A 13,342-nucleotide genomic window follows, 5' to 3' on the forward strand; every position below is an offset into this window, starting at 1 on the left:
TGTGTCAAAACAGACCTGGAAAGTATAACATATCTGGTGATTCACACCCAGAGTGCAAAGAACTAGAAATAGAGGAAGACTGAGGATGTGCTGGATGAACACAGAAGAAAAAGTTTTAGAGACTAATTAACCTGTGAAGCGTGTACAAGGCAAAAATAGTTGAAAGACTGAATTCAATGCCATCATTACTTCTGAGCCGACAGACTGGAATTGAAGAACAAGAGAAATGGCTTGTGCCACAGAATACATGGGGCCCTGCTATTAGGAAACCTCAAATACGTAAGGGCATGTCTACACAACAAAATTTGATCAACCTAAGTTAGATTGATCTACAGCCGCCACAGCAATTAAATCAACTACCCTCCTTCTGCCAGTGGTGTGTGTCTTCACCAAACAGTGCTTGCACCGACTGAAGTGGGGCATTGTGGGGCACTGACAGCTACATGGGGCTCACAGCTGGAGCCCTCAACCCCCCCCAGGACAGAGCACAATTTCACAGCAGGGAGCCTACCACCAGTGAAACTGACATTCTTGTCAGTTTCACAGTTGTTATTATTTCACATTTTGTCTTGGGCTCCTGCTGTCAGCCCCTCATCCTGGGGCTAACAGAGCTTGATGGGAATGGGGGGGCACCTGCTGTGAGCCCCGTACTGGGCTGACAGCCAAGAGGAGATGTAAGTCATGCAGTGTCTGTTTAAACACTGCATCACCTTAACTACATCGACCTAAGCACTACGCCTCTCGGGGAGGTGGAGTTACTACATCAATATAGTGGGCAACTTACATTAGCAGGAGCACCACTGTAATGTAGACGCTTAAGAGTTAGGTCAGCGTAAATAGCCCTACCTCGACCTAACTCTGTAGTGTAAACCAGGCCTAAGCAATACCACCACCTAACTGAGGACTAAAGTCTAGAGAAGAGGCATCTTTGCTTAAATGGCTATAAACAAAGTTGATTCTGTTCCTTTACTCATAAAGCACTGCAGGGTGATGAGCAGTGTACTTGAAGACACTCAGTAATGCAGATTTGTAAGTCCAGTGACTCAACTATAATAGAATTGATCTAATGTTTGTATGAATCCTGGAGATGACGATCATGGCTTAAAGGGGTTGAGCTTAATACCCAAGCTCTCTGAGTCTCAAATTTAGACAAGAAAACCAGTGACAAAAAAATAATTTTTATAACAATAGCATCAAATCTAATAGTTTTAGATGGAGAACATTACACCTCAAGGAAAACAATTAAGCACAGCATGCTGAGAAGGCAATGTTGCCAACGAAGCCATCAATGTGAATAAATGTCAACCTCCTCAGATGTTAGTCAAAGACAACCCACACCAGGGTCGCTGACACTTGAGCCCTAGTGTCTAAGACATCCTTCCTCCTCATCGGAAAGAGGCTCTGACAACTCAAAAGCAACTTTATCTACACAGCTAGAAGAGTCTGAGAAAGGCAGTGTTGTAGGGAGCTACTTCAGCGCACCACCAAACTAGGGAAACCAGGGAAAGAATACAGAAATATTGCCAAAGCCACAAGGTCTAGAACCAGCCTGAGCAGCTGCAGTTCCAGTAGGAGCAGCACCTTTGTTTCACTTAATTTCTGATGGCAGTCAGCTATGTTCTGGGGTACCCAACCCTCGCAGCTGGTCTCAAAATGAGGCCAGCCTGCTAGTATTTTAAAGGGCCAAAAATCTTTGAGACCTAAGGCAGATCCAGCTTCTCCATTAGCATCTGGAGAATAATAATTTTCCTAAAAGTCTGCCTGTGGTAAGATAGATCAATAAGCAAGGCTAAAGTACACTCCTGGGGGAATTCTGTGCCACTGCATAACTTGTGCAGAATTAATGTTCTGCACAGAATTTTGTTGTTCCCCATAGAACTGGTGCTGCAGAGCTGCTGACTGCCACTAGGGGCCATTGAACCCAGCAGAGTCCAGCTCACAAATACAGGACACTGCTGGGGTAGAGGGGAGGGAAGGGTTCCTGGCACATCCTGAAGGAAGAAGGCACCATGCAGGAAACTCCATACAAGCCCGAGACTCAGCATTAGGATGTTTTTCCCTTGAATCCTTAGGCTCTGTGCAGTAGGGGCTGTGGGTGTCTGGACTTGGGCCTACCCCACAGCTGGGCTCTGGGGGGGTGGGTGTCTGGTCTTGGGGGCACCCTGCAGCTGGGCTCGGGGGTAAGGGGTGTAGGTGCCTGGGCAACCTGCAGCAGGGCTCTGGGGGGGCAACTGATGCAGATGTGTGAGCCAAGGAGTGCCCTGCAGCTGGGCGAGGGGATGTGCATGTCTGAGACCAGAGGGGCAGAGTTTTCCCCCTAAAATATGCCCAGGTGGCACATGTGAAAACACCCAAACTGAGGCACCCAACAAAAGCATAACAGAGAAACAGGAACTGGGTTGTCATAGAGGCTTCTTTAACTCTCTACTTCTGGGGGAACTGGGTTTTCTTGCTTCTATTGTTACAGACATACTTGCTGACAGGTATTTGAAATAAATTACCAAAATAATTGAAAATGGTGAGATAGTGTTATTCTGACAAAATATACAGAATTTTGCAGAAATTTAAAATATTGGGCACAGAATTTTAAATTTTTTGGCACAGGATTCCCCCAGGAGTAAAAATAGTCCTCAGTGAATAGAAAAGGTTCTTTGGCAGATATTTACAGCCAGCATATAGGAGTGTTTTATGCAAGGTGAGAGGGCTCTATCTTGCTCCTGCCTAAAATTGCTTCCCTGGCAGCAGCAGAAGCAGGTTGACCTGATTATATACTTCTTTGAGTGTATGTCCCTATGGGTGTTCTGCCATAGCATGTGTGTGCACTCTCAATCAGAGAACATAGAATCTGCAGGCCTGTGCAGAGGAGTGCCTCTTACCTCCAAACGAGGGCATATAAGGAGGTGCGGACCACTGCCACCCAGTTCCTTCCCAACTGCCTATGGCTTGAAACAGAGTGGTTGCAGGTCTGTTGATTCTCAGCTTCCTGCCTTTGTTAGTATACCATTTTAGTCTTCACTTTTTCCATTTACTTTATTTAGAAGGGTCCCTCCCCCAGCTTCTTTTACTGGTCCATTATCACCCAGGGTTATGCCCTGGCATGGGTCTTTTCCTATTAGTGACTAGCATTCAAGCTGAGGCCAGCTACATTCAGGAACACTAGAGACTTAAATGTCATCCTCTGTTGCTGGAAACTCTTCAGAAGAGGAGCAGCTCTAACTGCCCACTACTACTTTGCTCTTGCTTGAGATGCAGTGTGCATACCATTAAGAACAGGAAAAATGTCTACACTGCATCTGGAGAAGACAGGAAGCGGTAAGAGGAAAAACACAGAATGGCATTAGCCCTTCTGCAGAAGAAGAGAAGGGGAACAAGTTCTACCCCCTCTCAGCAGCTAGGAGTGGTCAGGGACACTTAGGCCTCCATACCAGGCCACTGCATTTAGACCTGGCTTTAAGAATAGGGCAGGGAGAGGACATTGATATTTTCATGGGACTAGCCCTATTAGAGCAAACCTTATTAATAATATACTAATCTAAAGGGTAAAGGGCTTGAATACAAAAGATGCTGACAATATAAAAAGATTACAAGTGATTAATTTCCCATTTCAATTTATTTTCAGTGTGTATAACAAATGCAAGAAGAGAAATTATTTTTTCCATTTAATGTCATTAAAGCAACACTTTCATCTTGAATGTTAAGTATCCAAGTTGGATAGAAGGCCCTTTAATAGCATGCCTAGTGTTCTTTCTTGGAAGTGTTTTTTTGTTGTTTGTTTTTTAATGAAGTTACTTTCAGGAAGAGAGACTGGGTGGGCTCAAGAACAGCAAAGTGGGCTCCCCTCTCTATGCACATGTGTGTCTGCCTGCTCTTCAGCAGCAGCATAACTCCTCTCTGGGAATTGCAGAGGAGTCCCTGCAAGTAAAGAATTCCCCACTCCTTTCCTCCCCACGACCCCACCCCACTAATCCCTGCTTCATATAGGGATCTGGAGGCTTCTCTCTGTGAACTCCCTGCTTCAGAGAGAGAAGAGGGCTTCCAGGCCTTCACGGACTTCTGTTACTCCCCAGCCCCGTTCATGAGGATAGTGACTGAAGAAAGGGATTGTGTGAAATCCAGTGTTTCAGTCCTGTTGAAGAATCTAGGGAGTACATGGAGCTCCCCATCCCCTTGCTCAGGAACTTGGAGAGGAAGAGGTTCTTCACTTTGGAGGAAGCCCCAAGTACCAAAGAGTTTTAGAAGTAGGAATAAATAGCTCCTAATCCAATTTTAAAAGATTAGCTGAATCACTAGATTATTAATGTAGTCTGTACAAAGCTGAGTATGAACGAATATGACTGTTTTCTACTTTATTATCAGCCTTATGATTTTTAGTAGGACCGGAAGATCAGAGTTGCAAGCAGACAAAGAAACAGCAGGAGTCTTCAACAGTTGTTCAATGAGACCAGTAAAGGATTTTAAAAGAGGATGCGTATCCCTTTTGCTCTTTGTGTTGTAAGAAACAAGACTGAAATGAGGTTTTCTGCTGTGTATTTTTCTAAATTTCTTGATTTGTACCCAAGAAAAATCAGGAACATTAAGTCTATTCTTCCCTATTGTGCTGGAAGACTTCAGAGATGTTTATTGTCAGCTCTCACACCTTAACTGGAGGGAGAAATAAATCAACAAGATACATCTTTCTTACAAATGTTTATGGTGTTAAATGAATTAAACAAAACAAAGTTGAATCTCTTGCCCTCAATTACTCAGCTTGCAGTGACTTATTAACCATTTAGATTGTGGCTGTGCCCAAGATGTGCTTGGTACATGTCCTTTGTAATGTTAATTTTACAAGTTGAAGTAACCATAAAATGTTCCAGGGTAGACATAACCTGGTGCTCTAATATTTGAAAAGAATCAGAAAAAAAACAAAACAGCCTTTTTGAATGAAGCTGGGCATTTTTTATACTTGAAAGAAACAAAATAGGACCCAAGTCCAATATCCTCCCACCCTGGAAGGTCTAATTTTTTTTCTCAGTTAATATGACTTAATACTTCCACTTTTTGTCAGTTTTAGAAGCAGTCTGTGCTCTACTATTATGATTGGGTCTCTGATTCTAAGTGTTCCCTGTGTGTCTTCCCATAGTACTGATCTTCATGTCCTGATAGGCACCATTCAGATGCCTTCCTTGGTCTGACCCAGTATGGCCATTCTTATGTTCCTTACTACAATTGTAGCCTCAAGAGATTACACAGCTTCTCAATTCACATTAATCAAAGTTTTAAAATACATTCCAATCTTTTTAAATCTGCTTTAAAAAAATTTTTAATTTAAGATAAAGTCAGTAGGTTTCCTTTAAAAAAAACAGGCCTCATTGGAAAGTGGCATCATGGGACTCAATGTCATCTTAGTGATTTTTATACATATTACTAAAACTTTTACAATTTTACAGGTACCCACCCTGCAAACCTTGCCTGGGCTCTGAAACTCAAGTTATGTTCTGCCTTCTCATGCATAAATCACTAGTAGTAGAGGTTCTGCAGGCAATGAGTAGCCCTATGGGTTAACAACTGTAATTTTGTACTCAGTTCTGTTGAGAATGCAGAAGGAATTGAATCCAACTTACACTCCGAGTTGTGCTGACTACAGGACTAACAGAACTACAAACTTAGCAACTAGTTTAAGCAGACGCAATTCCAAATGCACAAAAAGAGAGCTGCTGAGTACCCTGATAACATTCTTACCCAATGATTTTCATGGTAAAACCGCATTTTAAAAATGGGAGGCCATTTGTTCATATTTGCAACTTACAGGAGACATACTCAGCAACATGACTAAAAAATTTTAAAATGAGACTTATATTACAAAATAATTCCTTAAACGTTTTTGGCCCAAATGCTATCAACTAGAGTCAGAGTAGGTATATTGTGACCAAATATAAAAACCATCATAATATCTTCTGATACTAAAATATTTTGGACTTTTTTTAAATAAGACAAGATACTTTACATTTACATATTACAACCATCAGAAATTAAAATTAACTAATCTAGTAATTTGCATTTCACTAGACTGATGAATTTCAGTTTTAGGTTATCATACACTAGCAAAATACATACTCCAAATTTAAACCATCAAATGGAAATGTTTTAATAAAAAAGCTTGTTGAAAAAATTTCAAAAATTCTCATTCATATTAGGTTTTCTAATATTAAAACCTAAATATTGTGTCTAATTTACTTAGCTATGTACTTAGGGTAACTAAAGTGTTAATAAAGAAGCTATCAAAGAACGATGGTGCTTACTCTGAAATATAGAAAACCCAAATATCATCCTTTCAGTGTTGAAAACATTAGCTCTCTATTAAAGATGTGTTTTCAAACTAGTAGTGCAAAACAAATATCCTAAGAATTTAACCAGATTTTACTTACCTATTAGAATGCTGCAATATACAGTGGTCCTCACATAGATTACCCTTAACATCTGTAAAAAAGAACCAAAACCAATAACTACACTAAGCTAGAAACATGCAAGAACCAATACACTGAAATATATTTCTGCATACTAAGATGGATTTATAGTTCATGAAGAAGGTTCCTACACACTTCAGTGATGAAGAGCAATCTCTGTGCCTCAGTTCTCCCATCTGTAGAACAGGAGTCATATTTTCCTCCTTTGTAAAAGCTGTGGCAGACCCACCCCCAGAAACCTCCCCCAGATGCAAGAAGCTCAGCATCCTTCCCTGCTTCCTGCCCCCACCACTCCTCAACTGTGGGGTGAGGAGTCACCGTACAGAGAGCTGCTCCCCAATCCACCCAACTCCCTTGCATCTGGACCTCCCATACCCAGATACCCCTGCCACGCCTCAGCAGGTACATCCAGAACCCCCCTAGCCCTCCATACCCAAACCCCACCCCATTGAACCTCAACCCCTGCACCTGGAGCCCTCTGCACCCAGACCCCCTGCCTCCAAACCCCCATCCCTGCACCCAGACCGCCCCCCACTGAGCTCCTTGCACTCAAACCCCAACTCTGATGTCCCTTCCCCTGCACCACCCTCAGCCCCCACACCACTGACCCCCAACTAGTTGTACCCAGACCCCTGCCCCACCAAGCCCCATTCTCCCAGCAACCAGACCCCACCGCTGAGCCCCAACCAGCTTCACCTGGAAGCCTTTGCAGAGTCCCATTGCCCCTGCACCTGGAACCTCCCTCTCCCCACCCCGAGCCTCTGTGCATCCACACCTACACCCCCCACTGAGCTGCCTGCACCCAGATTGTCCCACACAGAATACTCTCACCCCACACCTAGATTCCCCCCACACTTGGATCCTGCCTGGTTGAACCTGCCTGCCCCACCCCTGGTGTGCCTGGAGCAGAGGGGCAGGGTCCCAGGGCATTTCTTGGGCAGATCCAGGCCCTGTGCTGTGTCAGGATCGGGTGCAGCCTCACCACCGAGTCTGTGTCCCAGGGGCGGGGGGAGCAGTTGGGTGATCTTCCACCTTCAGCAAGCCAGTGGCCTGTGCTCCCCACTGCCATGCCAGAACCTCTGCATTTATTTATTGACAAAACTTGCCAAATTTTAAAATATTGTGGAGAGAATTTTTAATTTTTGGTGCAGAATTTCCCCAGGAGTACTACAGTAACTCCCCACTTAACGTCCTCTTGCTTAACATTGTTTCTATCTTACATCCCTGCTCAATTACAGAACGTGCTTCATTTAAAGTTGTGCAATGCTTCACAAAAACGTCCTCTGGCTGCCTGCTTTGTCCACAGCAAACAGCCCTCCTATCAGCTCCTCTACGCCCGCCCCCACAGCGCTTCCCACCCGCCTGCAGACCGCATGGATCAGCGCCTTCTCCCTCCTTCCCCCCACCTCCTGCCCACGGCAATCAGCTGGCTTGCAGCAACCACCACGTAGCCAGGTGGAGAGAACAGGGGGAGCGATCCAAAAAAAAAAAAAAAAAAAAAAAGGCGCCACCCACTGTGTCGCATTTACTCACCCAGTGGCGCTCAGGCGGCGGGCCCTCACTCACTCCTGGTGTCTTCGGCCGCACTGAAGGTCCCGCCGAAGACCCAGAGCACCGCTGGGTGAGTAAAAGCGCCGCAGCGGGTGGCGCCTTTTTTTTTTTTGGATCACTCCTCCTGTTCCCTCAATAGGTGAAAATTTAAAAGGCGCCAAGGCATTGACAAGGCACCACCTGTGCTCAAGGGGGGAGCGCCACTGCCCCGCTCCCCCCCAGCTATGCTACTGGCTTGCTGTGTTCAGGATGGAGGGGGGAGGAGCAAGGATGCGGTGTGCCTCCTGCCTCCCTCCCCTGCCTCCTACCTGCGGAAATCAGCTGGTATGCAGCATTCAGGAGGCAGGGGAGGGAAGGGGAGCCTGCGCACTGTGTCCTTGCTCCTCTCCCCTGCCTCCTGAACGCTGCAAGCCAGCTGATTGCTGCGGGCAGGGGGAAGGAGCTAGGACATGGCGTGAGGAGTAAATGGGAAGGGGGGGGAGAAGAAGCGGGTTAAGGGTGGGGGCTTGGGGGATGAGGTGGAGTGGGCAGGCCAGCCAAGGGTTAAGCCCCCTGCCTCTGGTGCTTGCAGAGTAGGGGAAGCTGCCACTGTGCTTCTCCTAGCCTACAGCACCTTCAGCCTCCTTGCCTGCCTCATTGTCTCCAGTGCCTGTGGGCTGTGCCTGTGTGGGATAAGGCGGGGGCACCTCCCCACTATAATACTATATGGCAAAAAAAAAAAAAAATTCCCTGGAACCTAACCCCCCCATTTACATTCATTTTTATGAGGAAATTGGATTCGCTTAACATAAAATTGCATTTTTCAGGAATATAACTACAACATTAAGCAAGGAGTTACTGTACTTGTATTCTCACAGCATCTCGCAGCTCCAGTGACAGACCACCACCTCACGGCACTAGCTGATGTACAACACAGAACAAAGAAAAGGAGTACTTGTGGCACCTTAGCGACTAACCAATTTATTTGAGCATGAGCTTTCGTGAGCTACAGCTCACTTCAGAACAAAGAGGCAGCCCTGCAGGCCCAAGGAGTTTACAATCTAAGTATAAAACAAGAGACAACAGACGGATACTACAGGCAGACTAGCAAATGAGTCCAAGAAAACCAGGAGACAACATTGGTCAGCATGAAAGGCAGCTGTCTCAGCACATCAGCAGGGACTGTTTTCTTACCCAAATAGTTAAATATGCAATCCTTAATGCGGGCTCTAGTAGACTGGTACACAGCTGCCTTATAATGTTGACTTTTATTCTCTTCAGTTTACTGGAATAAGCTGTCCTGGCACAAGGCACCTCTGTACCCAGATAACTGCATCTACACAAGGAAGTGACCCTGCTTCGACTACATTCGTTTCACACTGATGCCCTTAAAGTAACTGCACAGACCAGCCCTCACACGACCAGGGAAGTATGTACAACACAGAGCCACGCACCGCCCGTCCCGCATCACACAAAACCCGTCCCCCCCCCCCGGCTCACTGGGGCTTTCCACGGTGCGGCCTGGCTCACCCAGGGCGGCAGGCTACAGCCTGAGCGGGGCTTTCACGCCAGCGGCGAGCTCAGCCCCTTGGCAGGGAGGAGAGCGGCTAAGCCGGGTACGAGCTGACAGCCCGGCCGCGGCCAGACCCGCCGCTCGCCCGCACCCGCGGGCGAGGGCCGGGCTCCGCACAGGAGCGGGTCGCGCCCGGCGGGCTCTGCACGGGAAGGAGGCGGACCCTGGGCCGAGCTCTGCCACCAGCCCCCTCCCCCGGGCGGGGTTCGGGCAGGCCCGGCCCGGCCCATCCCCCCGTTACAGGGATTGGCCCCGTTCCCGCGCGACCCCCCGCCCGGCCTCTCCACAGCCCCCACGGGGGGAGGGGCGGGTACCTGGCTTGTACCAGCGCGTGAAGTACCGCTCCGTCACCCCCGGCGTCACCGCCGCCGCCATGCCCGCTCCCACCTGGCGGCGGGCGCCTCCCCCTCCAGTCACGGGGTCACCGCGAGCCAATCAGCGCGCGAGTCCCTTCCTGGATTGCGTCCAGGCGGCGGCGGCGGGAGGGGCTCCTGCTCCTAGGCGGGAAGAGCCGCCCCTCGCTCGGCGCCGCTGAGACACGTGCGATGGGCGGTGACCTGCCAGCACGTGGCTTCTCACCCGCAGCCGCGAGAACGGCTCGCGCTCCCCGCTGGGCGGTTACGCGCCTGCTCCAAACTCATTCCCGCCCTGCCGGCGGCGCGTAACCGGCCTGAGCGGTTAAAGAGCGCGCCACGAGGGGCCTGAGCGGAAATCCCTGTCGGCTGCAGCGTTCTCCATGAATCGGGGCCTGGGGAGAGACCCTCTCGGAAGAGGCGCCCTTGGGATAGCCTCCCGTGCACGTGCGTGTTCCGCACAGACACGCCCAGCCCCTGTGCACACTGGGTGCGTGTCACGCACAGTCCCACACAAGGGTGGGTGTGCATGATGCTAATGCACAGTCACACAGCGTACACGCACACTGGGTATGTGTCACGCACAGTCACACGCGCCAGTATGTGTAGGGCCCTACCAAATTCACGGCCATGAAAAATGCATCATAGAGTCAGGGCTGGATTAAGGTTATGAGGGGTCTAAGGTTAACGGGAGGGAAGGGCCTAAGTATGAAATTACATATTGCAAAAAAAAATAATGAAGTCATCAAACATTTCTCTAGATGCATATTTACATATTATTTATTTATGTAAAATTAACAAGCGTATTCTAATCTCGCTACACTCAGTCTTTCAAACAGTCCTCTTACTTCTGAGTAAGAGGTACCATGAAGGATGCTACGCTGCCCTTCTCTTAGGCAGAGGTGAAAGTAAGCCGGCAGCTGGAGCCCCGGGCCCTTTAAATCGCTGCCTGAGCCCAGGGTAGCGGTGGTGGCCCGGAGCTCCAGTGGCTATTTAAAGAGCCGGAGCCCCAGGCCCTTTAAATCACTGCCGAAGCCGTGGGGAAGTGGTGATGGCAGGGAGCCCTGGGCCATTTAAATCACCACCTGGCCGCGCTGAAGGGCTGGCTACGGGAGTCTAGCCACAGCCCCGCCTCTTCTGCCCAAGAGTCCACCCCCACCTTGCTCAGAACCTCGGCTGCTGTGCGTCCCTTAAGTTATTTTCACCCCTGCTCTTAGGCCTCCTTCTTCCTAGGTAGTGGAGTGCTAGTCATACATACGCTGGGTACATGTGAAGTTGCGCACAGCACACACTATGTTCATGTAATGTACAGTCCCACACAGCATACACACACTGGGTTCATGTCACATAGAGTCGCACACCGTACACGCACTATGCTGTCACACATAATGTACACACTACAAACAATGTATAGACTACAGAGCATGTACACACTCAACTACACATAGCGTACACACACAATACAGACTGTACACTACACACAGCATATACACCCTGTACACATACAAATATACAGTAAATACAAATACAGTGTGCACACCAGACACAGCATATACATCCAAAATGTAACACTGTACAGTGTGTGTGTGTGTGTGTGTGTGTGTGTGTGTGTGTGTGTGCAATGAAGGAGTACTGCAGAAAAGGACCAGGGGGTTATAGTAGATCACAAACTAACCATGTCAGCAATGTAACACTGTTGCAAAAAAAAAGTGAACATCACTATGGGATATATTAGCAAGACTGTTGTAAGCAAGACACCAGAAGTAATTCTTCCACTCTGCTCAGCACTGATAAGGCCTTAGCGAATACTGTGTGCAGTTCTGGGCACCACTCTGCGGAAAGGATGTGAACAAATTGAAGAAAGTCCAGAAGAGAGGAACAGAATCATTAAAGCTCTAGAAAACATGACCTGTGGGAAAAGATTGCTATCCTGTCCCCTGTCTGTTTTCTCGTCTCCAGACTAAAAAACCCCCCAAGTTTTGTCAGTCTTTAAATACATAAAAAGTTGTTATAAAGAGAAGGATGATAAATTGTTCTTACCCACTGGGGACAGGATAAAAAGTAATAGCTTTAAATTGAAGCAAGGGAGATTTAGGTTAAATATTAGGAAAAATTTCCTAATTGTAAGGATTTTTAAGCACTGGAACACATTACCTAGGGAGGTTGTGGAATCTCCATTATTGGAGATTTTTTTAGAACAGGTTGGACAAACATTTGTCAGGAATGCTCTAGGTAATACTTAGTCCTGTGTGTCAATGTAAGGACTGGACTAGATGACCTATTGAGGTCCCCTACAGATCTATATTTCTGTGAGTCTAGAATGTAAGCGCAATGTATGCACTGTTCACACAGTGTACACACTATTCCCACTCACAAGATATGCACACAATGTGCACACTATACACACAATGTTCACAGAATGTACATTCATATGCAGTGTACACAGAGCAAATACAATCCCTCCAGAGATATTTGCAGTAACCTGGATTGGTTCCCCCTGGCGCTCCCAATGCTGTCAGCTCCAAGTTGCTCCAGTTCCTAGCTTCTATTTGCACTATTATGTGGTGGATGAAACAATAATAATTGTGTGGCCATCTAGACAGGGGTGACCATGATCAGCGATCAGTAACCTGGGATCATGAGGCAGCCCTGCCTGCTTGACCTCTTTGAACAGTCACAGACCAAGTGGCCCATGGGGCGAGGTGGATATGATGCTTTTTGTAACATGTCATTGATGTGTCACAAAACCTGACTGGAAAAGTGAATTCAGACCAGCCTGTACGCAGGCATTGTCATGTGAATATGGCCCGCTGATTGGCTCTAAGCAAAAGGGAGCACACAGTGAGAAGTGCTGCATTTTATTGTGTTGGTGCCCACTGCAAGGGTGGACGTCATGTTTTCACTCCTTCTTGATAAGGGAAGGGGAATAGCCTGTCCATGAGACTCATAGACCCTATTCACATCTGACGAACTTAAAAACACCATTGAGGACACTTGCAGTCACTAGTCTTTTTTTTCCCCCTGCTACACCTTCATCGTGTTAACTTGACATATCTTCTATCTCACAGATTTTATTATGTAATCCTATAGGCCTTAGATGCATTATCTTTTATAATTAGCTGATGGTAGGGCCTCTGCTTTGTTTTTCTCCACACGATCTCCTTAGCTACAGTCTTCTTATCATCTGAAATGGGAAGGGGTATTTGGCTGAGTAAATTTGCTGAAGGAAAATTGGTCAGTTGCATGATTTGTGGTACAACAGAACCACTAACCCAGGAACCTATCCTTGCAACAAAGTCCATTGCCAACTGTGTCCACATATCTATTCAGGGGACACCATCATAGGGCCTAATCACATCAGCCACACTATCAGAGGCTCGTTCACCTGCACATCTACCAATGTGATGTGTGCCATCATGTGCCAGCAATGCCCCTCTGCC

General features: G+C 47.2%; 1 protein-coding gene across 5 annotated transcripts in view; it reads right to left on the reverse strand.

The window, feature by feature from the left end:
* The window catches only part of ABITRAM (actin binding transcription modulator), a 32,633-nt gene extending 22,646 nt beyond the window's left edge, over positions 1 to 9,987 (reverse strand). The window contains exons 1-2 of one of the 5 annotated variants that reach the window (XM_048839468.2): positions 9,864 to 9,987; positions 6,408 to 6,459 (exon numbers count right to left, since the gene is read on the reverse strand). In XM_048839468.2, coding sequence (XP_048695425.1) covers positions 6,408 to 6,459; positions 9,864 to 9,924 — 113 coding nt within the window. In that variant the 5' untranslated portion in view covers positions 9,925 to 9,987. Of the gene's footprint in view, positions 1 to 6,407; positions 6,460 to 9,476; positions 9,641 to 9,863 lie in introns of those variants that run through there. The other 4 variants (XM_048839467.2, XM_075125492.1, XM_075125493.1 and 1 more) reach the window with 4 other exon arrangements.
* Positions 9,988 to 13,342: the final 3,355 nt, after the last annotated feature.

Source organism: Caretta caretta, chromosome 2 (assembly GCF_965140235.1).
Source record: "Caretta caretta isolate rCarCar2 chromosome 2, rCarCar1.hap1, whole genome shotgun sequence".
Taxonomy (NCBI): domain Eukaryota; kingdom Metazoa; phylum Chordata; order Testudines; family Cheloniidae; genus Caretta; species Caretta caretta.